Genomic DNA, 13,786 nt, shown 5'->3' with positions numbered 1-13,786 from the left:
TGTCTCTCTCTGCCCTGATTGGCTGACTGTTGTCTCTCTCTCTGCTCTGATTGGCTGACTGTTGTCTCTCTGCTCTGATTGGCTGACTGTTGTCTCTCTCTCTGCTCTGATTGGCTGACTGTTGTCTCTCTCTGCCCTGATTGGCTGACTGTTGTCTCTCTCTCTGCTCTGATTGGCTGACTGTTGTCTCTCTCTGCTCTGATTGGCTGACTGTTGTCTCTCTCTCTGCTCTGATTGGCTGACTGTTGTCTCTCTCTGCTCTGATTGGCTGACTGTTGTCTCTCTCTCTGCTCTGATTGGCTGACTGTTGTCTCTCTCTGCTCTGATTGGCTGACTGTTGTCTCTCTGCTCTGATTGGCTGACTGTTGTCTCTCTGCTCTGATTGGCTGACTGTTGTCTCTCTGCTCTGATTGGCTGACTGTTGTCTCTCTCTCTGCTCTGATTGGCTGACTGTTGTCTCTCTCTGCTCTGATTGGCTGACTGTTGTCTCTCTCTCTGCTCTGATTGGCTGACTGTTGTCTCTCTCTGCTCTGATTGGCTGACTGTTGTCTCTCTCTCTGCTCTGATTGGCTGACTGTTGTCTCTCTCTCTGCTCTGATTGGCTGACTGTTGTCTCTCTCTGCTCTGATTGGCTGACTGTTGTCTCTCTGCTCTGATTGGCTGACTGTTGTCTCTCTGCTCTGATTGGCTGACTGTTGTCTCTCTCTGCTCTGATTGGCTGACTGTTGTCTCTCTCTGCTCTGATTGGCTGACTGTTGTCTCTCTCTGCTCTGATTGGCTGACTGTTGTCTCTCTCTCTGCTCTGATTGGCTGACTGTTGTCTCTCTCTGCTCTGATTGGCTGACTGTTGTCTCTCTGCTCTGATTGGCTGACTGTTGTCTCTCTCTGCCCTGATTGGCTGACTGTTGTCTCTCTCTCTGCTCTGATTGGCTGACTGTTGTCTCTCTGCTCTGATTGGCTGACTGTTGTCTCTCTCTCTGCTCTGATTGGCTGACTGTTGTCTCTCTCTGCCCTGATTGGCTGACTGTTGTCTCTCTCTCTGCTCTGATTGGCTGACTGTTGTCTCTCTCTGCTCTGATTGGCTGACTGTTGTCTCTCTCTCTGCTCTGATTGGCTGACTGTTGTCTCTCTCTCTGCTCTGATTGGCTGACTGTTGTCTCTCTCTCTGCTCTGATTGGCTGACTGTTGTCTCTCTCTGCTCTGATTGGCTGACTGTTGTCTCTCTGCTCTGATTGGCTGACTGTTGTCTCTCTGCTCTGATTGGCTGACTGTTGTCTCTCTGCTCTGATTGGCTGACTGTTGTCTCTCTCTCTGCTCTGATTGGCTGACTGTTGTCTCTCTCTGCTCTGATTGGCTGACTGTTGTCTCTCTCTCTGCTCTGATTGGCTGACTGTTATCTCTCTGCTCTGATTGGCTGACTGTTGTCTCTCTCTCTCTGCTCTGATTGGCTGACTGTTATCTCTCTCTCTCTGCTCTGATTGGCTGACTGTTGTCTCTCTCTGCTCTGATTGGCTGACTGTTGTCTCTCTCTGCTCTGATTGGCTGACTGTTGTCTCTCTCTCTGCTCTGATTGGCTGACTGTTGTCTCTCTGCTCTGATTGGCTGACTGTTGTCTCTCTCTGCTCTGATTGGCTGACTGTTGTCTCTCTCTGCTCTGATTGGCTGACTGTTGTCTCTCTCTCTGCTCTGATTGGCTGACTGTTGTCTCTCTCTGCTCTGATTGGCTGACTGTTGTCTCTCTGCTCTGATTGGCTGACTGTTGTCTCTCTGCTCTGATTGGCTGACTGTTGTCTCTCTCTCTGCTCTGATTGGCTGACTGTTGTCTCTCTCTGCTCTGATTGGCTGACTGTTGTCTCTCTCTGCTCTGATTGGCTGACTGTTGTCTCTCTCTGCTCTGATTGGCTGACTGTTGTCTCTCTCTCTCTGTCCTGATTGGCTGACTGTTGTCTCTCTCTCTCTCCTCTGATTGGCTGACTGTTGTCTCTCTCTCTCTGCTCTGATTGGCTGACTGTTGTCTCTCTCTCTGCTCTGATTGGCTGACTGTTGTCTCTCTCTCTGCTCTGATTGGCTGACTGTTGTCTCTCTCTGCTCTGATTGGCTGACTGTTGTCTCTCTCTGCTCTGATTGGCTGACTGTTGTCTCTCTCTGCTCTGATTGGCTGACTGTTGTCTCTCTCTGCTCTGATTGGCTGACTGTTGTCTCTCTCTGCTCTGATTGGCTGACTGTTGTCTCTCTATCTGCTCTGATTGGCTGACTGTTGTCTCTCTCTCTGCTCTGATTGGCTGACTGTTGTCTCTCTCTGCTCTGATTGGCTGACTGTTGTCTCTCTCTCTGCTCTGATTGGCTGACTGTTGTCTCTCTCTGCTCTGATTGGCTGACTGTTGTCTCTCTCTCTGCTCTGATTGGCTGACTGTTGTCTCTCTCTCTGCTCTGATTGGCTGACTGTTGTCTCTCTCTGCTTTGATTGGCTGACTGTTGTCTCTCTCTCTGCTCTGATTGGCTGACTGTTGTCTCTCTCTCTGCTCTGATTGGCTGACTGTTGTCTCTCTATCTGCTCTGATTGGCTGACTGTTGTCTCTCTCTCTGCTCTGATTGGCTGACTGTTGTCTCTCTCTGCTCTGATTGGCTGACTGTTGTCTCTCTCTGCTCTGATTGGCTGACTGTTGTCTCTCTCTCTGCTCTGATTGGCTGACTGTTATCTCTCTCTGCTCTGATTGGCTGACTGTTGTCTCTCTCTCTGCTCTGATTGGCTGACTGTTGTCTCTCTGCTCTGATTGGCTGACTGTTGTCTCTCTGCCCTGATTGGCTGACTGTTGTCTCTCTCTCTGCTCTGATTGGCTGACTGTTGTCTCTCTCTCTCTGCTCTGATTGGCTGACTGTTGTCTCTCTCTCTGCTCTGATTGGCTGACTGTTGTCTCTCTGCTCTGATTGGCTGACTGTTGTCTCTCTGCTCTGATTGGCTGACTGTTGTCTCTCTCTCTGCTCTGATTGGCTGACTGTTGTCTCTCTCTCTGCTCTGATTGGCTGACTGTTGTCTCTCTCTCTGCTCTGATTGGCTGACTGTTGTCTCTCTCTCTGCTCTGTTGTCTCTCTCTGCTCTGATTGGCTGACTGTTGTCTCTCTCTCTGCTCTGATTGGCTGACTGTTGTCTCTCTCTCTGCTCTGATTGGCTGACTGTTGTCTCTCTCTGCTCTGATTGGCTGACTGTTGTCTCTCTGCTCTGATTGGCTGACTGTTGTCTCTCTGCTCTGATTGGCTGACTGTTGTCTCTCTCTGCTCTGATTGGCTGACTGTTGTCTCTCTCTGCTCTGATTGGCTGACTGTTGTCTCTCTCTGCTCTGATTGGCTGACTGTTGTCTCTCTCTGCTCTGATTGGCTGACTGTTGTCTCTCTCTCTGCTCTGATTGGCTGACTGTTGTCTCTCTCTGCTCTGATTGGCTGACTGTTGTCTCTCTGCTCTGATTGGCTGACTGTTGTCTCTCTCTCTGCTCTGATTGGCTGACTGTTGTCTCTCTCTGCCCTGATTGGCTGACTGTTGTCTCTCTCTCTGCTCTGATTGGCTGACTGTTGTCTCTCTCTGCCCTGATTGGCTGACTGTTGTCTCTCTCTCTGCTCTGATTGGCTGACTGTTGTCTCTCTCTGCCCTGATTGGCTGACTGTTGTCTCTCTCTCTGCTCTGATTGGCTGACTGTTGTCTCTCTGCTCTGATTGGCTGACTGTTGTCTCTCTCTCTGCTCTGATTGGCTGACTGTTGTCTCTCTCTGCCCTGATTGGCTGACTGTTGTCTCTCTCTCTGCTCTGATTGGCTGACTGTTGTCTCTCTCTGCTCTGATTGGCTGACTGTTGTCTCTCTCTGCTCTGATTGGCTGACTGTTGTCTCTCTCTCTGCTCTGATTGGCTGACTGTTGTCTCTCTCTGCTCTGATTGGCTGACTGTTGTCTCTCTCTCTGCTCTGATTGGCTGACTGTTGTCTCTCTCTGCTCTGATTGGCTGACTGTTGTCTCTCTGCTCTGATTGGCTGACTGTTGTCTCTCTGCTCTGATTGGCTGACTGTTGTCTCTCTGCTCTGATTGGCTGACTGTTGTCTCTCTCTCTGCTCTGATTGGCTGACTGTTGTCTCTCTGCTCTGATTGGCTGACTGTTGTCTCTCTCTCTGCTCTGATTGGCTGACTGTTGTCTCTCTCTGCTCTGATTGGCTGACTGTTGTCTCTCTCTCTGCTCTGATTGGCTGACTGTTATCTCTCTGCTCTGATTGGCTGACTGTTGTCTCTCTCTCTCTGCTCTGATTGGCTGACTGTTATCTCTCTCTCTCTGCTCTGATTGGCTGACTGTTGTCTCTCTCTGCTCTGATTGGCTGACTGTTGTCTCTCTGCTCTGATTGGCTGACTGTTGTCTCTCTCTGCTCTGATTGGCTGACTGTTGTCTCTCTCTGCTCTGATTGGCTGACTGTTGTCTCTCTCTCTGCTCTGATTGGCTGACTGTTGTCTCTCTCTGCTCTGATTGGCTGACTGTTGTCTCTCTGCTCTGATTGGCTGACTGTTGTCTCTCTGCTCTGATTGGCTGACTGTTGTCTCTCTCTCTGCTCTGATTGGCTGACTGTTGTCTCTCTCTGCTCTGATTGGCTGACTGTTGTCTCTCTCTGCTCTGATTGGCTGACTGTTGTCTCTCTGCTCTGATTGGCTGACTGTTGTCTCTCTCTCTGCTCTGATTGGCTGACTGTTGTCTCTCTCTGCTCTGATTGGCTGACTGTTGTCTCTCTCTGCTCTGATTGGCTGACTGTTGTCTCTCTCTGCTCTGATTGGCTGACTGTTGTCTCTCTCTCTGCTCTGATTGGCTGACTGTTGTCTCTCTCTGCTCTGATTGGCTGACTGTTGTCTCTCTCTGCTCTGATTGGCTGACTGTTGTCTCTCTCTGCTCTGATTGGCTGACTGTTGTCTCTCTCTCTCTGTCCTGATTGGCTGACTGTTGTCTCTCTCTCTCTCCTCTGATTGGGTGACTGTTGTGTCTCTCTCTCTCTCTCCTCTGATTGGCTGACTGTTGTCTCTCTCTCTCTGCTCTGATTGGCTGACTGTTGTCTCTCTCTCTGCTCTGATTGGCTGACTGTTGTCTCTCTCTGCTCTGATTGGCTGACTGTTGTCTCTCTCTGCTCTGATTGGCTGACTGTTGTCTCTCTCTGCTCTGATTGGCTGACTGTTGTCTCTCTCTCTCTGTCCTGATTGGCTGACTGTTGTCTCTCTCTCCTCTGATTGGCTGACTGTTATCTCTCTGCTCTGATTGGCTGACTGTTGTCTCTCTCTCCTCTGATTGGCTGACTGTTGTCTCTCTCTCTGCTCTGATTGGCTGACTGTTGTCTCTCTCTCTGCTCTGATTGGCTGACTGTTGTCTCTCTCTCCTCTGATTGGCTGACTGTTATCTCTCTCTCTGCTCTGATTGGCTGACTGTTGTCTCTCTCTCCTCTGATTGGCTGACTGTTGTCTCTCTCTGCTTTGATTGGCTGACTGTTGTCTCTCTCTCTGCTCTGATTGGCTGACTGTTGTCTCTCTATCTGCTCTGATTGGCTGACTGTTGTCTCTCTATCTGCTCTGATTGGCTGACTGTTGTCTCTCTCTCTGCTCTGATTGGCTGACTGTTGTCTCTCTCTGCTCTGATTGGCTGACTGTTGTCTCTCTCTCTGCTCTGATTGGCTGACTGTTGTCTCTCTCTGCTCTGATTGGCTGACTGTTGTCTCTCTCTCTGCTCTGATTGGCTGACTGTTGTCTCTCTCTCTGCTCTGATTGGCTGACTGTTGTCTCTCTCTGCTCTGATTGGCTGACTGTTGTCTCTCTCTGCTTTGATTGGCTGACTGTTGTCTCTCTCTCTGCTCTGATTGGCTGACTGTTGTCTCTCTCTCTGCTCTGATTGGCTGACTGTTGTCTCTCTCTCTCTGTCCTGATTGGCTGACTGTTGTCTCTCTGCTCTGATTGGCTGACTGTTGTCTCTCTCTCTCTGCTCTGATTGGCTGACTGTTGTCTCTCTCTCTGCTCTGATTGGCTGACTGTTGTCTCTCTCTCTCTGCTCTGATTGGCTGACTGTTGTCTCTCTCTCTGCTCTGATTGGCTGACTGTTGTCTCTCTCTGCTCTGATTGGCTGACTGTTGTCTCTCTCTCTCTGTCCTGATTGGCTGACTGTTGTCTCTCTCTCTGCTCTGATTGGCTGACTGTTGTCTCTCTCTGCTCTGATTGGCTGACTGTTGTCTCCCTCTCTCTCTGCTCTGATTGGCTGACTGTTGTCTCTCTCTCTGCTCTGATTGGCTGACTGTTGTCTCTCTCTCTGCTCTGATTGGCTGACTGTTGTCTCTCTCTCTGCTCTGATTGGCTGACTGTTGTCTCTCTCTGCTCTGATTGGCTGACTGTTGTCTCTCTGCTCTGATTGGCTGACTGTTGTCTCTCTCTCTGCTCTGATTGGCTGACTGTTGTCTCTCTCTGCTCTGATTGGCTGACTGTTGTCTCTCTCTCTCTGTCCTGATTGGCTGACTGTTGTCTCTCTCTCTGCTCTGATTGGCTGACTGTTGTCTCTCTCTCTCTCTGCTCTGATTGGCTGACTGTTGTCTCTCTCTGCTCTGATTGGCTGACTGTTGTCTCTCTGCTCTGATTGGCTGACTGTTGTCTCTCTGCTCTGATTGGCTGACTGTTGTCTCTCTCTCTGCTCTGATTGGCTGACTGTTGTCTCTCTCTGCTCTGATTGGCTGACTGTTGTCTCTCTCTGCTCTGATTGGCTGACTGTTGTCTCTCTCTGCTCTGATTGGCTGACTGTTGTCTCTCTCTGCTTTGATTGGCTGACTGTTGTCTCTCTCTCTGCTCTGATTGGCTGACTGTTGTCTCTCTCTCTGCTCTGATTGGCTGACTGTTGTCTCTCTCTCTCTGCTCTGATTGGCTGACTGTTGTCTCTCTCTGCTCTGATTGGCTGACTGTTGTCTCTCTCTGCTCTGATTGGCTGACTGTTGTCTCTCTCTCTGCTCTGATTGGCTGACTGTTGTCTCTCTCTGCTCTGATTGGCTGACTGTTGTCTCTCTCTCTCTGTCCTGATTGGCTGACTGTTGTCTCTCTCTCTGCTCTGATTGGCTGACTGTTGTCTCTCTCTCTGCTCTGATTGGCTGACTGTTGTCTCTCTCTCTCTCTGCTCTGATTGGCTGACTGTTGTCTCTCTCTCTGCTCTGATTGGCTGACTGTTGTCTCTCTCTGCTCTGATTGGCTGACTGTTGTCTCTCTGCTCTGATTGGCTGACTGTTGTCTCTCTCTGCTCTGATTGGCTGACTGTTGTCTCTCTGCTCTGATTGGCTGACTGTTGTCTCTCTCTCTGCTCTGATTGGCTGACTGTTGTCTCTCTCTCTGCTCTGATTGGCTGACAACAGTGCTGAAAGCAGCACAGACTGACTCCGCCCCCCTACTGACCTCACAGTCTCCAGTCTACAGTCAGGACTCTCCACTAGATCATCCAGATCCTTCACGTCTGAAGACTTCAGGTTGTTTCAGCTCAGGTCCAGTTCTCTCAGGTGGGAGGGGTTGGACTTCAGAGCTGAGACCAGAGAAGAACAGCTGATCTCTGACAACCAGCAGCCCTCCAATCTGAATAAAGAATAAAAGAAGAAGATGAATTCATTGATAACTGATCAGACATGTCCTGATCAATAATCAATAGAGGGGCTTTGTCCTTGTGTTCTTGTGGATCTTCATCATGTGGCCTTCTACACATCATCCACATGTTCATTCATCAGCTGCTGCTGACCTCAGCTCAGTCTGTCAATATACAATCAATATCTGATCAATACCTGTTGGACTAAACACTGACTACAACTCTCTGGTTTAGAGACTCTGATTCTTTTAGACAGATTTATATTTGTACGACTTCATGTCACTAACTTGCAGAGATGGGGACTTGAGTTTGCGATTCGAACTCGAGTCACACACACACACACAGGGACTTCAGACTCGACTTGGAATCAAACTTGGGACTCGTGAACAATCTTTTTTTTTTGGCTCGTGCCTCCATCCTGACAGGACGACTGACGATCTTTCTTTTTATTTATAAAAGCAGTGAGTTGAGGACAAAGCAGTTGACAGCGTTCAGTGTCTCATCATCTGTTCAGAGCTGAAGAAGCTTCAAGGTGCGTTCACACCGGACCTTTTATTTTAAGTTTACATATTAAAGGAGCTTGAGGCAAGATCCAGGAATAAAACTCATTAGCGATACAACGGCCGTAGCGGCCGTCAGGGTTACTGCAGCCATCAGCCAAGCTGGTGCGGGAGCACGCATCAACTCTCCACAGCAGCAGCTGATGCTGTGACAGTGACACTGTGGCTGAATTGGAAACGGCACAACGTTACTATACCAGTGTTCTACATTAATCAGCCGCCACAGTTTGGTTTGGGTCCGCCGCAGCAGTCTCTCACAGAAAAAAAGAACAGCTTCACTATCTCTCATCTCTGCCAGTCAGCCCCTCTACCTGCTGTCTCACGACACAGAGCAGACACACACACACACACACGTCACGCTTGGCTGTTAATAAACAGTAAATGCGCCGTGCCGCGCTCATTGTACGGTGCTCAATTTACCGCGACACTGGGAGGTTGACCGCCCGGGCATCAGGTCAGCACCGGCCGCCGCCGCCGCCTCTATGAGCCGCTGGTGCCGCTCGGCTGCTCTAGTGGCTCTGCTCCTCCCAACACGTCGGAGAATTTCCTTACAGGCGTTGTTTGGATAAACTGACCAGAACTGAAGCTTCACTTTTCATTCAAATGAACTAATGCGACTGCCACAGTGCCACTGTTAGATTTCATCAATGAGACCAGCATTTATCTCCTCAAAACAATTCAACCAGCCGGCAGAAAACCTCTAAAAACCAGTGGGGAAGTTACTGGGCTGGTTTTCTTCCCTGGGAGGAGGACAGCTGCTGCCCGGCCGATGAGCTCAGCTCCCCGGCTGCAGCCTCTGTGACGAGCCGCTGCTGCTGCTGCTGCGTGTGTGTGGCTCTGCACTCCTCTGAAAAATGTCGGAGCAAATCTACTACCAGACGTTATTTGGATAAACTGACAACAGATTGGGAATCTAAACCGTCACTTTCTCGCATGAAAAAATATTAAAATGTAAGAAAATGACATTATTTCTCTACTCGCTGCTCGCGTAACTGTTCAGGCTACAAGACATCCGCCGACCGCTAGTCGCAAGCGGAGGAAAGCGTCATTTGACGTCACATCCGCGGACAGCGCGGGAAATTCAGACCCAGAATTGCAGCTCATTATGCAGCACACAGCCTGTTCAAGGCAACGGAGAGATACGCGAGTGGGCTCATTCTTTTTGGTTTTGAACGCTTCATCGCCCATTAGCAGTAAAAGACTTAAAACGCATGTGCATTTCTTTACAAATCTTGCCTCATGAACCTTTAAGTCAATGCAAATGAGCGCCTGAGAGATTAATCGCTCAGGCGACAAATCGCTGGGGCTCCGATCTACAGCAACCAAGCGATGGAACGATTTTTCGCTCTGTCGCTCGAGATGAGAAATCCCAAGTCTCTGGCCGTCAGTCGCTTGTTGCTCAGCACTGATTGGCTGCTGTAATCTATGCGAAACTATGACAATTATTGAAACGATGGAAACGTAATACAACTCCACCAGTCCGGCAGAGCAAAGCCGGCTTGACGTTGTACGGCGCTTGTGGTACTTCCACAACTGGTAAACAGCTGCAGCAGATACAATGTCGACTCCGAGCGAGGTGAAATTCACTGGAATCGCTTGAATCATGTCATCATAGCAATCTGTTGAATGGTGCCAAACTGACGAGCGACTGCAGCTGAGTGACAGAGCGATTTTTTTGGCGACAGCGACAGTGACAAAAATAAAAGGTCCGGTGTGAACACACCTTCAGAAAGAACAAGTTTAGAAAATCAAAGTCCAACAGCTGAAGCAACAGGAAGCAGGTTAAACAGAAGAAAAGACAGATTTTTGGCATGAAGTGTGATGTTTTAAACAGGTAGAGGTCAGATGGTTTTCTCATGGTACGATTCAATTGGATCACAAAATAAAATTTTGACTCCCGTTCACTTACATGGAGACTTTTTCCGAATTGAGGTCCCATGGTGACGTTACTTCCTACTTCCTGCTTCCGCTTAGGCTCTCTATTTTAACATGGGAGTCAATGGAGAATTGCTCACTTCTGGTCCCAGTTGAGCTAACAGGGAGCAGACTTTAATAATAATAATTCTAGGGCTGTTTTCGACTAAGGATTTTCATAGTCGAATCTGATTCGTCAGATTTTGCCATAGTCGACTGATAGTCGAACCTTTTTTTTTATTATTATTTTTTTTTTAAGATAGCAGCAAATTTGCGACTTTTTCCCGTTTCAAACAAAAGAGCTAAACCACCCAAAAAATATGGTAGGTGTAAAACAAATACCTTTATTTATTTCCCACACTTTGGATGATTTTTAGTAGCCATTGTGAGCCAGGGTATGCGTTTATGTCACATTGCCCTGGACAACGCTCCTGCTCGGACTGTGAGTGGCAAATCAAACATCCCTCAACGTGGTGAAGGATAGCGGTGGTCGTGGACACAGAGAAACCGGGTAAAACATGTAGTATCAAAACAAACGGAGGTCAGAAGGACTCGACAATCCGTACATTACGTTAATCAATCCTGTAACACACACAGTGTGACCGCGGCACCGGCAGAGAGACAGACAGGCTGCAGAGGGACGAGATCACAGCTGTGACTCCCGACACTGATGGTGCGTTCATGACAACTCGGAAGTTGGAAAAAAAAACAAGTTCCTCTTCTGAAAAACTCTGACATGTCAAACTTTAGGATGTGTTAGAGACTAATTCATCTGTCTAACCATCAGAACTACTGACACTTGAAACGGTAAACACAGCTGATCCATCGAAAAAAAAAAAAAATCACCGCTGGAGTTAATTTATTTTCCGTGATTGAAATCAGGTTCTTGAATGTAACTCGGTCAAAGTCAGATGTATCCTCACAATGTTTTGCTGTTCTGTCGGGTCATGCATGATAAATGCTGACAAAGTTAGACTGTCAGACTTCCTTGATTTTAAACTTTGGCGGCTCTGCCCCTCGTCTTTTTGCCACTCCGTGAGTGTTCTGCAGTGACTTCTTTGACGGTCCTACTGCTCACCTCCGCTCATTTGAAAAAAAAAAAAAAACCTCCGCTCATTTGATTGTGCAACTGCAGTGGGTGATTTATTAATACGTAGTAAGAAGCTAAGACTACCGTTTAAATGCACACATCATTTTGAACTCTTTATTAACAGAAAGTAGGCAGATTTTGTATCAAAATAGGCTTTTTATAACGAAAAAAGACATTCTATGTAACAATTTATGCTCAGCAGCCGTGGGCACCCCCATATAGTCAGAATGGTATGGTCTTGGTTAGATTCGACTACGAGGTTCATAGTCGAATCAGACCCCTCCGAATCGAATCGTCGAATAGTCGACTTTTGGAGGTCAGCCCTAAATAATTCATTTAATTTATATAGCGCTTTTCAATAACCCAAAGACGCTTACAAAGACACAAAAGAAACAGGGTAGAGACATACAGGGGGAGACGAGGGAGAGACAGTACACAGTGACACATTAATGAGCGAGGTGATGGAGAGACCGGCTATGGGTAGGGGAGGTTGCTCCCTACAGCCAGCCTCCTCTGGACCGCAGCTTTCCAGCCTCTCACCTTCTTCTCTCTGGACTCATCTCAACTGTTTTCTCTCTTCAGCTTCTTGATCAAAATCCTCACACACAAATCCTGACATGTATGAACCAATGAGAAGCTGAAGCTTCAAACAACTACAACAGCTCCAGTCAGTGAACTCACCTCAGAGTCTCCAGTCTACAGTTTGGACTCTCCAGTCCAGCACACAGAAGCTTCACTGATGAATCATCCAGCTGGTTCTCACTCAGGTCCAGGTGTCTCAGGTGGGAGGGGCTGGACTTCAGAGCTGAGGCAACGACTTCACAGTGAATCTCTGAGAGTTCACAACCAACAAGTCTGTGATTAGAGAAGAAACAAAATGTGTGAGAGTAAAATCAGACAATTTGTACTAAACACACACAACATGTCATCATGTGATCAACATGTGCTCTTCACAGTTCAGTTCATCTTCTCTCTTTGTGTTGGACATGAAACAATAATCCTCATCAGGGCTGGGCTGGAAAAACCCATTCAGATCCAGATCCACCTCCTCTTGAATCCTCCAACATCCATTCATCAAAGCCCAGATGGATGTTTAATCCAGGCTCCTGCGGCCGACACAGGTAGATGTGGTCAGGTGAGCTCAGGTGTAGAGCTGCAGCTGTCACCTGAACAACGCTCACACACACTGATTTTCTCCAAACCATGAAATGAAGTCAAAGAAAATCAAGGTGAAATGTAGAAATGATGTGTTAGCGTACACAAACACACAACACTAGCAGCCTCTAGACTCCAAGTGAACAAGTGTCCAGTCAGGTAGAAACTGTGTGGAGCTGAATGGAAGCAGATCTATGTGCAGGATGTGAAGAAGCAGCTGTGACTGTTGACACACAGTGGAGCTGCTGCTGCTGCATCTGCTATCTGTTGCCATGACGTCTCCACTGTTGCTCATGTTCAATAGAAAGTGCATTAATGGAACTGCTTTGGCTCCATTCATCATGTCAACATTCATGGTTTTAATAATGCACCAGGTCACAGCATCAGTTCTCTGAGCGTATCATTCATGTCCAAGTCAAACTGGAGTTGGGACTGAAATCTAAAACACAATCATGATGTTGAATCAGGAATCAAAGTGAATCAGAGATCAGATGGATTCAGGTGATCAGTGATCAATACCCAGCCCTGACCCTCATCACTCTGTCAGACCTGCACATTGGTCATGTCCATCTTTGTTTGACTTCAATCTTCAGGTGGAAGCTCAAACTGAAACATCTGCATGTTTAAAACTCTTGTTAAATCTGGAGAAAAAACACAATTGACCTGAAACTGGAGAAACGTCAAACTGTATGTGTGTGTGTGTGTGTGTTATTGATCATGTCTGGACTCACTCAGCCTTCCTGCAGTTCCTCACAGCTGGGATCAGTCTCCATCGTCCCTCCTCTGATGTGTTGTACTTGTTCAGGTCCAACTGGTCCAGAACCTGCTCTGACATCTGCAGCATGTAGGCCAGAGCTGAACACTGGATCACAGAGAGTCTCTCTGATCTGTTCTCTGACTCCAGGAACTGTTGGATCTCCTGATGAACTGACTGGTCCCTCATCTCCGTCAGACAGTGGAAGATGTTGATGCTTCTGTCAGGAGAGATGAAATAAGTGTTCATCTTCTTCAGGTTGTTGATGGTTCTCTGGATGGTTTCTGGACTGTTGTCTGTCTGACCCAGCAGACCTCCTAACAGCCTCTGGTTGGACTCCAGAGAGAGGCCATGAAGGAAGCGAACAAACAGGTCCAGGTGACCGTTTCTACTGCAGAGGGATTTCTGCATGGCTCCCTGCAGGAAGTCATCCAGGGGTGGAGGACTGTTATTGATCTGTGGATGACTGTTATTGATCCATGGATGACTGTTATTGATCTGTGGATGACTGTTGTTGATCCATGGATGACTGTTGTTGATCTGTGGATAACTGTTATTGATCCATGGATGACTGTTGTTGATCTGTGGATGACTGTTGTTGATCCATGGATGACTGTTGTTGATCTGTGGATGACTGTTGTTGATCCATGGATGACTGTTGTTGATCTGTGGATAACTGTTATTGATCCATGGATGACTGTT

At 47.9% G+C, this 13,786-nt stretch overlaps 1 protein-coding gene across 1 annotated transcript; it reads right to left on the bottom strand.

Annotated features, from left to right (window-relative positions):
- Positions 1-7,434: 7,434 nt before the first annotated feature.
- Positions 7,435-13,671, bottom strand: LOC146959884 (ribonuclease inhibitor-like). The gene is made up of 3 exons (XM_085772813.1): positions 13,062-13,671; positions 11,857-12,030; positions 7,435-7,604 (listed from the first exon to the last, which is right to left on the bottom strand). Exons 1-3 carry the CDS (start codon positions 13,493-13,495, stop codon positions 7,508-7,510), a joined length of 705 nt encoding a protein of 234 aa, XP_085628939.1. The 5' UTR covers positions 13,496-13,671; the 3' UTR covers positions 7,435-7,507.
- Positions 13,672-13,786: the final 115 nt, after the last annotated feature.

Source organism: Trachurus japonicus, unplaced genomic scaffold, assembly GCF_045865225.1.
Source record: "Trachurus japonicus isolate A0001 unplaced genomic scaffold, Traja_1.0 AP030951.1".
NCBI lineage: Eukaryota > Metazoa > Chordata > Actinopteri > Carangiformes > Carangidae > Trachurus > Trachurus japonicus.
The sequence above is the reverse complement of the archived record's forward strand: the minus strand, read 5'-3'. Positions and strand labels throughout refer to the sequence as shown.